The 13,796-nt window shown below is 39.2% G+C and overlaps 1 protein-coding gene across 3 annotated transcripts in view; it reads left to right on the top strand.

Moving 5' to 3' along the window:
- Positions 1-13,467, top strand: part of BFAR (bifunctional apoptosis regulator) — a 34,832-nt gene extending 21,365 nt beyond the window's left edge. For 2 of the 3 annotated variants that reach the window (XM_088466786.1, XM_088466787.1), the window contains exons 6-9: positions 1,339-1,509; positions 4,366-4,410; positions 7,580-7,782; positions 10,216-13,467. In XM_088466786.1, coding sequence (XP_088322912.1) covers positions 1,339-1,509; positions 4,366-4,410; positions 7,580-7,782; positions 10,216-10,408 — 612 coding nt within the window. In that variant the 3' untranslated portion in view covers positions 10,409-13,467. The remainder of the gene's footprint in view (positions 1-1,338; positions 1,510-4,365; positions 4,411-7,579; positions 7,783-10,215) is intronic. The other variant, XM_088466788.1, reaches the window with a different exon arrangement.
- Positions 13,468-13,796: the final 329 nt, after the last annotated feature.

Raw genomic sequence — 13,796 nt, 5'->3', positions numbered from 1 at the left:
ACGAACTCCATTGCTGTTCGACACACACTGCTCGGGACACTCTGTTGAAATAAATGCAATGGCAGTGCTGTGGCGCCCTCGGGCAAACAAAGTTTGCTGCTTCAGTGTTTTTAGTCCTTTTAGTCAGATGTTACTATGGTATACTGAAGTAAAATTACAAGCATTTCATAAGTGTCAAAGGCTTTTATTGACAATTGCAGTAAGTTCATGCAGAGACAATATTCGCAGTGTTGACCCTTCTTTTTCAAGACCTCTGCAATTTGCCCTGACATGCTGTCAATCAACTTCTGGGCCACATACTGACTGATGGCGCCCATTCTTTTCCTAATCAATATTTGGAGTTTGTCAGAATTTGTGGGGTTTTGTTTGTCCACCCGCCTCTTGAGGATTGACAACAAGTTCTCAATGGGATTAAGGTCTGGGGAGTTTTCTGGCCATGTACTCAAAATGTTAATGTTTTGTTTCCCGAGCCACTTAGTTATCACTTTTGCAGTGAAGCGTCCTGAGACCATTCATTTGTGGGGTTGCGTCTCAGCCAAGGGAGTGGGCTCACTCACAATTTTGCCTAAGAACACAGCCATAAAGATTGGTACCAAAACATCCTCCAGGAGCAACTTCTCCCAACCATCCAAGAACAGTTTGGTGACAAACAATGCCTTTTCCAGCATGATGGAGCACCTTGCCATAAGGCAAAAGTGATAACTAAGTGGCTCGGGGAACATAACTTCGAAATTTTGGACAGAAAACTCCCCAGACCTTAATCCCATTGAGAACTTGTGGTCAATCCTCAAGAGGTGGGTGGACAAACAAAAACCCACAAATTCTGATAAGCTCCAAGCATTGATTAGGCAAGAACGGGCGGCCATCAGTCAGTATGTGGCCTAGAAGTTGATTGACAGCATGCCAGGGCGAATTGCAGAGGTCTTGAAAAAGAAGGGTCAACACTGCAAATATTGACTCTTATTTTACTTCAGTATACTATAGTAACATCTGACAAAAAGGTCTAAAAACCTTGAAGCCGCAAACTTTGTGAAAACCAATACTTTTCTTTTTCTCTCTCTCTCTAACTCCAGCATGCAAGGTGCAGCACTCAGGACATACAAAAAAAAGACATTACAAACCAGCAGCTGCAATGATCAACGTTGCAGTGTTTAACTTTGGTCAGGATCCTGCTGCACCTTTCATGCTGGAGTATATTATTTCTGCAAATGCCATATTACACTCTGGAGGGTTTTCTTACATATGTTTTAGTTTTTGCATTGAAAGTTTCACCTTTATTAAACTGTAAACCAGTTGGAACTCACACAGACATTTATTTTGTGGTTTTCCTTATTCTAGGCAGTAAACCCTGGAAAATCCCTTTTTCTTTTATATGCTCTGAAGAGCTCCCCACGGCTCAGCATGTTATACTTGTACTTATTTGATTACACAGAAACCTTTTTACCATTCATCCACACAACTTGTCCTTTACAAGAAGAAAATGAGGAAGACCTTTTCACCAAATTCATTGTAAGTGTTGAATAAATCAAATTTGATCTCATTTGTGGTTAGGAATACCTAGTTACCTTGACTTAGCAATTGTAACCTGTTTTTTGTATTATATTACAAAATCAATTACTTGGCCATTTAGCTGTAGCAGCTCAGTTGTTTCCAACGACTTTTAGGGGTTTATTGACCAAATTACGGCTTTTGCAAACCACCACTTTTAGACAAAGTTGAGTTCAAAATTTAAGGGCTGGCGAGTTTTGCCCTTATTGTTAGTGGCACTTTAAATTTTGAGCTGTAGAGAAGCAGCAGTTTGCAAAAGTCGTTTATAAATATACTCCTTAAGGGGCCTATCCATTAGGCGACCTGAAAAACTTAATGACTAGCGTTCAGTCCTTCAGGTCGCCGGGTGCGGTGCCCGCACTGAACAGCCTGTAATTAGCCTGTTTGAAACCCTTTCATATCTAATTACTTCATCAAGGCCTTCCAGCACTCATCCTATTCCTAACCCACCTCATGCTCTTTCCTTCCCATCTTCCCCTTCTGTGTCACGCCTGTCTGTCTGCCCCTCCCCTTAGAATGTAAGCTCTCACGAGCAGGGACCTCTTCCTTCATGTGCTTCTCTTTACATTTTCTTCTACTCTCTACTCCCCATTAGGGCACCTAACACGGGACCGCCAATTCCCGGCAGCTTATTGTGAGTGCTTTAATCACTATTTCAGCAATGTATATAAGTTGTGTCCTTGTCCTGTACTGTAATGTACTGTATGTTACTTGTTTCTTGTTCACCCATTAGTTGTATGTACTATGTAAGGCGCTGCGGAACACTTGTGGCGCCATATAAATAAAGGATAATAATAATAATATCTGGGTCGCTAAATCTTAATGGTATGAAAAAAAAAATATATATATATATATATATATATATATATATATATATAAACGGTGGAAATGATCAAGGCTCAGATGACACATTACCAAAGGTAATGAAGTAGCTTAAAATCTAGCAAAAAATTAGGAACATTAGTGGGGGAGATATTATAATACATGAGGCACGAAGAAACCAGGAAAGAGGAACCAGACTATAGGAGGTTCTTGTGATGCACATATATATTTTTTTCTGATAGTATAGGGAATGCATTTCACCTCCTGTAGGCTGTAACTGTATAATCTGTACTCTTTCTCACTATGTGGACCCCCTGAGGAAATTGGAAAAGGAAGACTGAATGGGGCATAACAAGGCCATCTACTATACCTATTTCTCGGCATCAGACCTGAGAGGAATGATGCCTATTGAAAAGGAGATAGAGATATATATATATATATAATCTATTATACACTAGCCGAAGTACCTGGCATTTCCCAGGTTTACTTCTCCAAGTTATTGAGTTTTATTATGTGATGTCGTCCAAATCCATCCAGTGGGAAGGCCCAGAACAGGCTCCCTGGGTCAAAGATCTGCCTGGCGCACTCCGTGAGGTCCGACCGGGACCCAACCACTCGATCAGGGGTACAAATTTTTCACAAAAATCATAAAGTGGAAGGCCCAGAACAGCTTACACCAATGGGAGGTCCGGCCGAGCCCGTAACCCCCTAGTATGTCTTCTGTGATGCAATGTTAGCACTTTGTGAAGTTTTTGTCCAAATTCATCTAGTTGAAGGCTCAGAGCAGGCTCCCCGGGTCAAAGTTCTGCCCAACGTACATCAGCGGTATGTCCGATTGGGACCCTAACCGCCCTAAAATCTGGCCAGGATCCACTTGGACCAACTCGCGTTGGCTTCATACCAATCGGTGCAGGGGTGTCCGAATGCATAATTGGACAAACAAACCGACCGACCAATGAATTTTATATATAAGATTATCCGCTAGTAAAAGGGTAAGCAGTCGGGAAGCCGGCGGACCTAATCCCGACAGCCGGCTTCCCGACTGTCATATCCCAGCAAGGGTCTATATGCCAACGCCTGTCATTAGACATACGCCTGGAACCCGACGCCCGGAATCCCAATCGAAGGGGCACCGAGCGCGGATAGCCATGGGGGGGTTAGATTTAGGGTTCCTGGGGGGGACTTAGAGTTAGGCACCCCCCGGGAGGTTAGGTTTAGGCTAGGGGAAGTGGGGGTTAGCGTTAGGCACCCCCGGGGGGAATTTGGGGTTAGGCACCCCTTCCCCGGGGGACTTGGGTTTAGGCAGCGGGGAAGGGGGGATTAGGGTTAGGCACTGGGGGGGAAGGTTAGGGTTAGGCACCCCTAAGGGAGGCTTAGGGGGTAGAAATAGGTTAGTATATACTTACCTTTGACAATCGGGATTTCCTCCTCTGCCGGGATGCCGCTGTCGGGATTCCAACCGCCGGGCATGGGTCCGGCGGTAAATCATACCGATTCCGGTAAAATCTGTGTTAGCACTACAGTGCAGGAAAAATGAGCGGATTTATGTGCACATAGAACAGCTCAAGATAGCACAGGATGCAGATGTGTTTAAGACTTACAGTATAAGGCTACTCATACATTTATGATACATCACAAACCAAAAATTGTTCCACCTTCCATTTAATAATTTTTATGTCCAATATGGATTATGAATTTCTATTTTCTCCTGAAAACAAGGCACCATGTTGCACCATGTTTGTGGTTTTAGCTAGGCAGAAATCATGCTTGTATAAATACTTCACTAGCCACTTGCTTTTCTATCCTTTGGGATACAGTAGTTTGTTAAACTGAAATAAAAGTAATTGTTAGTGTATTACTAAGAATACCATATATACAAATAAAACTGACATAATAAGTTAAAATGTCAGACATCAAATGTAATGTACTGTAACCTGAGATGTTATTTGCCAAGTAGTGGCAGTGAGGGATATATGCTGTGTAATTTATCTGCAGGTCTCAGTAGCCTTAAGTGCATTGCGTGGCAGTTCCGGAGTGCGGGTAAGGCGGTATTAAGACTAACACCGTGTGGTGTCTTAATAAGGATGACCTGAATGCTAACAAAAACTAACTTGATGAGTTTTGTTTTTTTTTTTTACTGATTTTAATGTGACTGTTTATTATACGTAGACCACTACCTACTGCATTCCCAGACCGTTCATTCTTTATAATGCCACTTTCTGCCCCCGACGGGTATATTCTCTGCATAAAAGCATATACTTTTCGTTTTATATTACGCGCATTAAAACACCAGCCTCGCGCTATAGCACGACAGCCTCTTATTAAAACACTAGGCTTTTAGGCATTATATAAAAATTGCATGTGTATTACACAAAAAGGTTAAATGATTTTCTACAACGAGAATATTTAAGTCTCTTCTAGATATTTGTGATGTTACTTTATTTTATAAGTATTCAGGGTTTGTTAATTGCATAAAATAATTGCTCGCAAGATAAGAGAGGAAGTGAAAACAATATTAGTAACCGCTCTGGAACATTCAGCCTCCTGCTTGAGTACTTACTTTATTTTCACAATAAAGCTTTGTTTCTCGTACAGCTAGGAACACAATTTGATGTACATATACACAAGAGTTGCAAATCCAGGCTACCCTGTGTGTCACACAATAAGTTAAGTTACCAAATCTGCCGCTTGTTGCAATCTACCCAAATCATTGTGCATGGTTTGTAGAATCAGAAGCAGTGTCTTTATATCATTTGGTGAAGTTGTTCATTTTTGGTGTCCCATTACGCACTTGCACAATCTTATTTTAGATGTCTGTCTTAAGCTGAGTACACACCTATACAATCGTCGGCCCGTTATTTCGATTTTGAGCCATTCATTCGATATCGAAAGAGTGTGTATGCACATTGCATTCTGTTTTGTCAGATGAAAACCGGTCGAATCGGAGGATCGCATCTTCTATGCAGTTCAATTTTCATCCAATTCGACAGAGCCTGATCGTACTGAAAGTGCTGTGTGTGTGCACCTTCCACCGTTCTTGCGATTGTACTCCAAACCTGGGGCTGCCTCTCTGGGCGTGCATAATTACACTCAGGAAGATCAGGAAGCATTCTGTGTGCTACGCTCCTCTTCATGTACATATTCACCATATTTTACCTTTACCCCACCACCTATACTGCAAGGCTCGCTGTGTGGTAATGCAATTGATAGTGGACACAAGCATACGTCCTTTACCTTAAAACCTTTACCCCACCACCTATACTGCAAGGCTTTGCTTGCTAGAGTGTGTAGTTCTACAACTCGTTGGGCTGTGTAGTAATGCAATTGATAGTGGACACAAGCAGACGTCCTTTACCTTAGAACCTCATAATCACACCCCTTCTTTCCCATTATGTTAATTTTAGGTACACCCACTGTGAGCGCAGCCTGAAATCTGGGAGAAGGGGAAAGCTTGTATAATCATTTCCTAGTGATATTTCGGCAGTGTAGGTTCGAAGGCCGCACATTGGATTGTATGTGTGTGTACACGCGTATCAGGACTGTGACCGGCACTTCCGAACGGGAGCATTGTCGATCGAACCGTCGCATCGAATGTGTGATTGTATAGGTGTGTACCCAGCTTTACACTTTCACTGACGATTGAAAGTCCCTTTGAACATGCAGATTCATGCATTCTCCATATACACTATTACAGTCTACCTTGCGATCTATGATGCTAATTTCCCTTAAACCATCTGCTAAAAAGATTGTGACTCTGTACACACACTGCACATCTCTGGCTACATGATTGGAGGAGCATTGGCAGAAGTATTGGACAGAATGGTTGGTAGTGTGTACACACTTCCAGGTTTGCCCGACATTGTACCATTGCGTCACAGAAATATCTGGATGAACAGAAACCCAATTCAGCAGACTTGACCTATTTTGTTGGGATAAAACATGATCGTGGTTACGTTCACACACTTAAAATATCTCACCAAGAGGTTATGAATCAAATGTGCAAGACAATTGTATTGGTGTGTACCCAGCTTATATGATACAACTCTAGATACAATTGCGTCCATTTCATTAAGTTCTGTGGATTCCAGCTATGGGCCTGATTCAGAGATGGAGTCGCAGCTGCGAGTATATGCAAATGCTGGTATCAGCCCTTCCCCTGGTGTAAAAACATATATCTGACTGTGCAAGGACTGAGATTCCCCCTTTCAGCGTATCTCTGCATGCTGTAATACTGCTGGTGTTTCTTTAGATGCCACCATCGGCGCACTATCGCTTGCTTCATCAACACTTGCACCAGCCCTATGCCAGGTGCAGTTTCTCTGTGTCCGGTTGTGGATGTGCATCTCTGAGCGCAGCCGTTTACTGACACTCCCATTACACACCCATGAGACGGACAATGTGTGCCCAGGAATGCGCATCACCTTTCCACCCCATTTCTGATACCATCTGTACTGATAGTAACAGCACCTTCGCCCATACACTCTGTGTAACACATGATGTGCCATAGGAGATTTCAGAAACATTCACACATGTGCAGTTGCAAAAATGTTCAACTATGTGAATGGGATGCAGTTATAATACCGACCGTAAGGATGTTGGCGCTTAGAATGCCTGTGCCGGAATCCTGACACCTGTCAGAATCCTGGTGCCAGCATCCCGACTGCAGGCATCCCGATGGTAAGGGTTAATGGGAGGGTTAGAGGTTAGTGATGGTCACTAGGTGAAGGGTTAGTGTTAGGCTAGGGGGAGGGTTAGGGGTGGTTAGGTTTTGGCACTAAGGGAGGAGGTTGGGTTTAGGCAGCAGGGAGGGAGAGGGGGAGCATTAGGATACTGATCAACGGATGTCTATCATAACCATGTCAGGACGCCGGCGTCGGAATTCTGTGACCGGGATCACGAGCGCAGGCATTCCGTACCCAACCCTATGAGAACATGGACATTATGTGTGACTTAAAATCAGGCTCTGTATGTGTTTTATTACACGGCAATGAAAATAAAAAACTTTTCCTTTTTGATCTTAGATGTGGCTGAAAAGCACTGGAGTAAACCAGGAAGATAAAGCAATGTACAGTAGTTAGTAAAACATTTCAGTAGCTCAAGTGTAAGGCACTAAATTCAATACAGGATGTAAAGGACCCTTCTTACCTGTAATATGCTTTCCTTTGTTAGGTGTTTATTAAAAAGTTTTCTCTTTCATACGTTTTGTTAGGATCTGCAGGAACCGACATGGACACAGTGGCGTGAGTTCATTGTCAAGTACTTTTTTCTTCCATATCAACTCCTTGCTGAGTTTGCATGGGACTGGTTAGAGGTTCATTACTGGACCTCACGATTTATAATAGTAAATGCCATGCTGCTCTCAGTGCTGGAACTATTCTCATTTTGGAACTTGTGGTCAACGAGCCAGCTACGGTATGTACTTTATGCTCTTCCAAAACATGACATTGTTGAGATCTATTTATGACACACTTATTGGGCTTATGGGGTTTCAAGTATTATGTCCATTTATTAAAGTTTACAGTGGTATACAGAGTGTTGGTAAGTATCAGCAGTATTCCTAACAATGGCCAGAGTATAATTACATAAATAGCAAAGATGGATTGTGTACACCTTTATATCACTGTGATCATATTATTACAGTGACACATACATTGCCAATAACTGCAAAGGTCAGAGAAGAAGCCCTCCCTTCATCAGTCATTTATAGATCAGAAATAGAATTAGCATCAAATAGTGAAGGGATCACATTCAGAGATGATCATAATCCATTATTGATTGTCAAAATTGCTATAAATAAAATAGGAAATTGCAGAATTGCTTGCATATATGCATTGTCAAACATAAACCGAGAGATCCACCAGACTGGACATAACACCAATGATTATTTACAACTTTTGTTGCTAAAGTCACATGTTCGTTATCTATTTTACTTTATGTTTAGACTCCACTTTTCCTTTGATGCTTTTATTAAAAGATATCATCTTAAACATGAAAAAGAGAAGATGGAGAAATACATTGTAACTATATTATTCTGTTATAAAATTATTTTATGTGGTTAGCATTCAGTCTGTAGGTGGCAAGTGAACATCACAAATGGTTATAAGATAACCTATGTACAACTGGGTGTAGACAACTACACTTTAGGAATAATACATTATTGATTGATCCGGTCTAAATCCACAGGTGGTAATCACCTATCCTCATTTAATCCGTAGGGTTGTAAATCATTGCACCTTATAATGTAATAAACATCCTGTCAGTCCTTAACTGTTCCCAGCAAGCATTAAATATGTTCCTCCTCTAAATTATTTGATTATGATTGGTCGCAACATTGTCTTATCTTATTGTATAGTCTCTATGTCCATTCTCTGGCCTCCGTCTTTCTATCTGAATTTTGATTGTGAAGCACAGGCGCGTCATAAAGATTGTAAATAACCTGCATATAATATTGCATAGAGAGAGAGTGCACTTAGTCCAGCATGTAACTATAAATATTACACAAGTAATACTGATATATTAATATTAGATAGAATCTCATTTTATACAGAAATCCAAGGTCCTATCATGTTTCTTCCCATACTCCTTTTCATACTATAATCCCATAATGTAATTGGCTTATTTCCCTCCATGTAGTGATATCAAGAATGTTACTCCAGAGTTGATGCAGTTATAAGGTCTAGAAACAAAACTACCATTCTTAGGTTTACATGATTTTGTTTCTTTTTATTGTTCAGCACTATTTAGGGCAGTGGCAAGAGGTGGGATAGTGCTGAGGATGAAGGGAAAAAATTACATCTGTAAAGTTTTACGTATGTTGTTGTGATTAGTAATATCTTTTTTTATGTAAATCAGCATGGTTAGCAATGTGTAAATGTTCAGGGTACTTCAGGTTTACTAGCAATGTGTACACCTTGAGGGGTCTACACATTGCTAGTAAAATGTAACTTCCTTGTGGTATATTATCCTTTTAATTTGCCAGTGTGTTTTGCAAACTTTTGAGAATTGTTTCACTAAAATTTTACTTGGATGGTAAATATATAATTTATTTGAAGCCAATGATTAGTGATGTACGTTATAGTCCAGGCTTAAAAGCTAGGTGCGTTATTTATTTATTGAGTTTTGTAGCAGGGGCGAGTGATTGCATATAACTAATGCAACATTATATTAAACTTCTCACTGCACTAATATAGAACTTACTATGAGATGGCAGAACACACACAAATATATATATAGCAGTCAAGGCTCTGTCAAATATAAAACGTATATGAATTTTAATCATGAATCAAATATTTAAAGGTGTATATATCTCTCACAATATACATGGAAAAAATATTTTAAAAATAATACAACAATATTGCATAGTAAGAACACTAATTAAAAGTCTCTTGTGTGTACGCACATCGCTTGGTTTGAACTAATGAATTGAATATTTGGCTCCAATAATGTAATGACTGGTCCAGTTAAAGTTCCATAACCATATCCAAAAGTGACAATGATAATGGACAAGGTGAAAGAGCGCAGTAAATGGATACAAAGTACCTGCGAATGACTGCTAACAGCTGTAGCTTGTACAATGATAAGGTGCTTGGTAAATAAGGCTTCCCATATTGTGTGATTGGCCGCCGGAGCTGGGCTGACATTGCAACAGCAATCAATCTGTCTCCCGTGCTTGGCGGCTGTAACTAATGCAACATGCCAAAAATTGCACAATGAAATAGTCATCTGTTGTCTCCAGTCGCTGTCCTGTTCTTTCATCTTCTACACACAGACTTTTGTTCATTTAATTATTTAAGTTATAAAAGTAAAATCACAAAGCCCTCTAATCATACAGGTTTCTCTTTTCAGGTCCTTCCCTCGACTTATGTGGGGACATTTTTGGAAGATGTCAACACAAGGACTTTTTGTTGCAATCTTCTGGCCTGTAATCCCTCAATTTGTCTGCAACTGCCTGTTTTACTGGGCTTTGTACTTCAACCCAATCATCAACATTGATCTGGTGGTTAAAAAAATTCGGAGATTGGAAACTCAAGTAATATGAGATTTGAAAGCACTTATCAGGATTGGTGTCACGACACTGAATTAAAGGATGGATAATGCCTCCTCTTTATTACAGTCACTGTGTGATCTGAGGTTTCATTCATTTTAAAGAGACTGTTAGAAATCAAGAGGCACTGTCAAGGTCAAAATACTTTAAACTGAATTTTTTTTTTTTTCTGTTTAAGAATAATTTTCTCCTTTGGCTATGTTATAATTTCTGCCTGTTATGTATTCTAGAAAGGTAAGTATAAAGAAAGTTTGTGTCAACTTGTCGCTCATAGCCTCTTTCTTCAGCATCCCGCTAATAGGTCCTGACATCAAAGTATTTACTGACTTTTTAGCCATAAAAGTTTTGAAACTCTGCTGCAAATGAAGTGCAATAAGTTTTGGAAAGTACCCAATGTCGCTAAGCTTGTGTATAAAAAGAACCACCAAAAGAAAAAAACAAACAAAAAATACAGATCCTATGATAAATGCTGTGGCTTTTCAACATTATGAAAGGCTTGTTTTTTTTGCCAATTAAATATGATCAGCTTCTTGTTGTGTAAGGGTATCGATTAGGCTGCCTCTCGAGTTGTTCTGGACCGCATGTGTAGTTCCTGTCCCTAGGTACTTGCAGCATCCCTTTCAGTAGATAGTCTAGGACAGTCCAGAATAACTGCAGTGTCCTTTCTTGAACTATATTAAAACAGATTTTTTTTTTTGTGCCCTGAATTGTTTTATGAAATTTTAATCCACATAATAAAATGTGTGCAAATAACCTTATTGCATAAATCTAATATGAAGTCACCTTATAATTTATTTTTAATTTTGTTTGGAATAATAATTTTTACTAGCTTAATGAAGACGGTCTTAACCCCCCATCTGCCCACTGCGATTCAAGTGTTTCCCACAATTTATTTGAGAAATGACTTTGATAAGAATAAAGATACATATTTAACATTGTACTTAAACGAAAGACAATGAGAATTTTTTTCTTATTTATTTTAGAATTGTTTTGAAGAAGTCTTATGGTTATACTGATGCAATGAAAATAATGTAAACTATTTATGATTTAGTCAGTAAAGCATTTTTACTATGCCTTTAAGAATGATTGATTACATCTGAGTAACTCAATCAGTCTTCGGTACACTGGATGGGATCAGAATAAAATAACTAAACTGTCTGTAACACAATGTGTTTTTTTTTTTTCTTAAACTCTTAAAGGTGCTGTAACCCCATTTTTAATTTCCCTTTGTATTTGTGCAATTACCATATAAAATATTCTGGTTAAATAACATTACCTATTTTCTTTGAAAGTCTACTCGCAGAATTATTATTTTGCAGAGTTGTCATTATATATACCGTTCATTTCATTCCAGGTAACCCTTTCATAGTAGAATAGCCTGGTGAAAGGCATAGTTATATAATTGGGGCATGGTCTGACATCACCAAGGTGTCCGGGTTTGAAGGGCTAAATTGTAACACTCAACTAGATGTAGCTGTGGTTAAAGCATGCCTACAGGATTACTCTGCCGGTATAGGGCATAGCAGAAATTAATGTTTGGCATATGTATGCACTCCTGCACTGACACGATGAAGCAGAAACCATTTGTGAGGTCAGAGTGCCTTTAACAAAATTACCTAAAATCTTTGTCTGCTGCTAAAACTACAGATATGTAATAAACACATTCAGAAATATTGTAAGTGCAACCCCCACCCTGCTTAGATACTAACATTCCATTACCTGGTAAGTTGAATCATTGATGGGCTGACAGCTTGTGAACTGTGATTTAGGTATTCCAGGTAATCGATCAATATAATGAAATATATAGTTTCCATTTAACAAGAACTCCAGGCAAATGAAACATATTATGTAAACACCTCTAACCCTATCTACTAGAACTGTGGCGGTCTGATATCTGCCACAATAGCGTACAGTCTACACAGAACGGCTGTCCGTGTAGCCTACTGGGTAAGCCGTTAAAATCTGCTGCAACGCTGTTTCCCTTTTCATGTTCTCCTGCCTCTTCTGTCTGGCATGGCAACTCTTACCAAGGTTAATGAGTATCACAAGAACCACAGCGACTCTGGGCATTTCACTCTAAGGGGTATATTTACTAAAGTGCAGGTTTATAGATGTGAAGGTGTTGCCCATAGCAACTAGTCAGATTCTAGCTATTATCTTCTAGAAGGTGCTAGATAAATGACAAGTAGAATCTTATTGGTTGCTTTGGGCAACACCTCCACTCTATATACCGCCAACACTTTAGTAAATATGCCCCTAAGTTTAATACTAAGTTGGTTGGGATGGATTTATTGATGATTCATTTACCTGGAGATTTCTTTCAAAATGTCTTTCAGTGTCGAAGAAATAAACATTTGTCCTCATTTTTGACACTTTCCAATGCATCAGTATGTCTTAGACTAAACCAATCCAGAAGGTGCCTGTGTACATCTTTCAAAGGTTTACTTCTGTATGTTTTAAAGATGATTTATTTTTTAATGTCCTCTTGTTAACATAAAGAGCCATTATGGTCTACATACAGAATTGCAGTCTTGTGGCTGTCCCTTTTTTGTATGTGTGGAATGTAGTAAAGATTCTGAGTAGCCCACATGTACTGAAATACAGTCCTGTTTTCCACCAACATAAACATCAATCATCATTTTATTAAACTTGTAGCAATTTACCGATATTTGTAGATCTGTGCAATGTATTTTGTTCCTGTTGAATGTATGTATGTAATTTATTTAATACCAATGATATGATCTTGTTCTGGGTGACTTTAATGTATGGTCACTGTTACTGCACATCATCCTAACAGCCCCCTCTTTTCGTATGCATGTACTGTGAAGTTCCATATTGCTGATTTTTTGAGATTTTTATTTTATTTTTCTTAAGATTTGGTTTAAATGAAATTAAAAACTGAGTTTTTGGTCTTTTCAGATGTGTACAATGTTTGGGAAGTCCTCTCTGCCTTTTTGTGATAACCGGTGAATCAAGTGATTTTCTTTTGGAATGCCTGGAATATAATAACAAACACATGCACTGATCAATTGTACTGAGAATAAACATAAACGAGTAAACACCAATATATTGTGATTGTTGGTATTTAGTCTACGGGGTGTAAATTTCATGAGGCAAAAGTTTGCATCAGCCTTTAAATGAAAAATCATTTGTCATCATTCAGGCTATAAATAATGGAATTGTATAATGTGTCTAGTCAGGTTTTCCTGTGCCAGGGGAATACTCCTGTTGCCAACACTACATATTCCATTCTTTGTAGCATAGTTCTTGAGTACAATACTGTGTACATGGGCCCGGTCATGCTTTCTCATAGCAATGCAATATATTTATTAAGTTATTTTTATAGCACACACATTAGACAGTGCATTACGAAGAATATTTT

This window comes from Taudactylus pleione, unplaced genomic scaffold (genome assembly GCF_031769625.1).
Source record: "Taudactylus pleione unplaced genomic scaffold, aTauple2 ptg000066l, whole genome shotgun sequence".
Taxonomy (NCBI): Eukaryota; Metazoa; Chordata; class Amphibia; order Anura; family Myobatrachidae; genus Taudactylus; species Taudactylus pleione.
The sequence above is the reverse complement of the archived record's forward strand: the minus strand, read 5'-3'. Positions and strand labels throughout refer to the sequence as shown.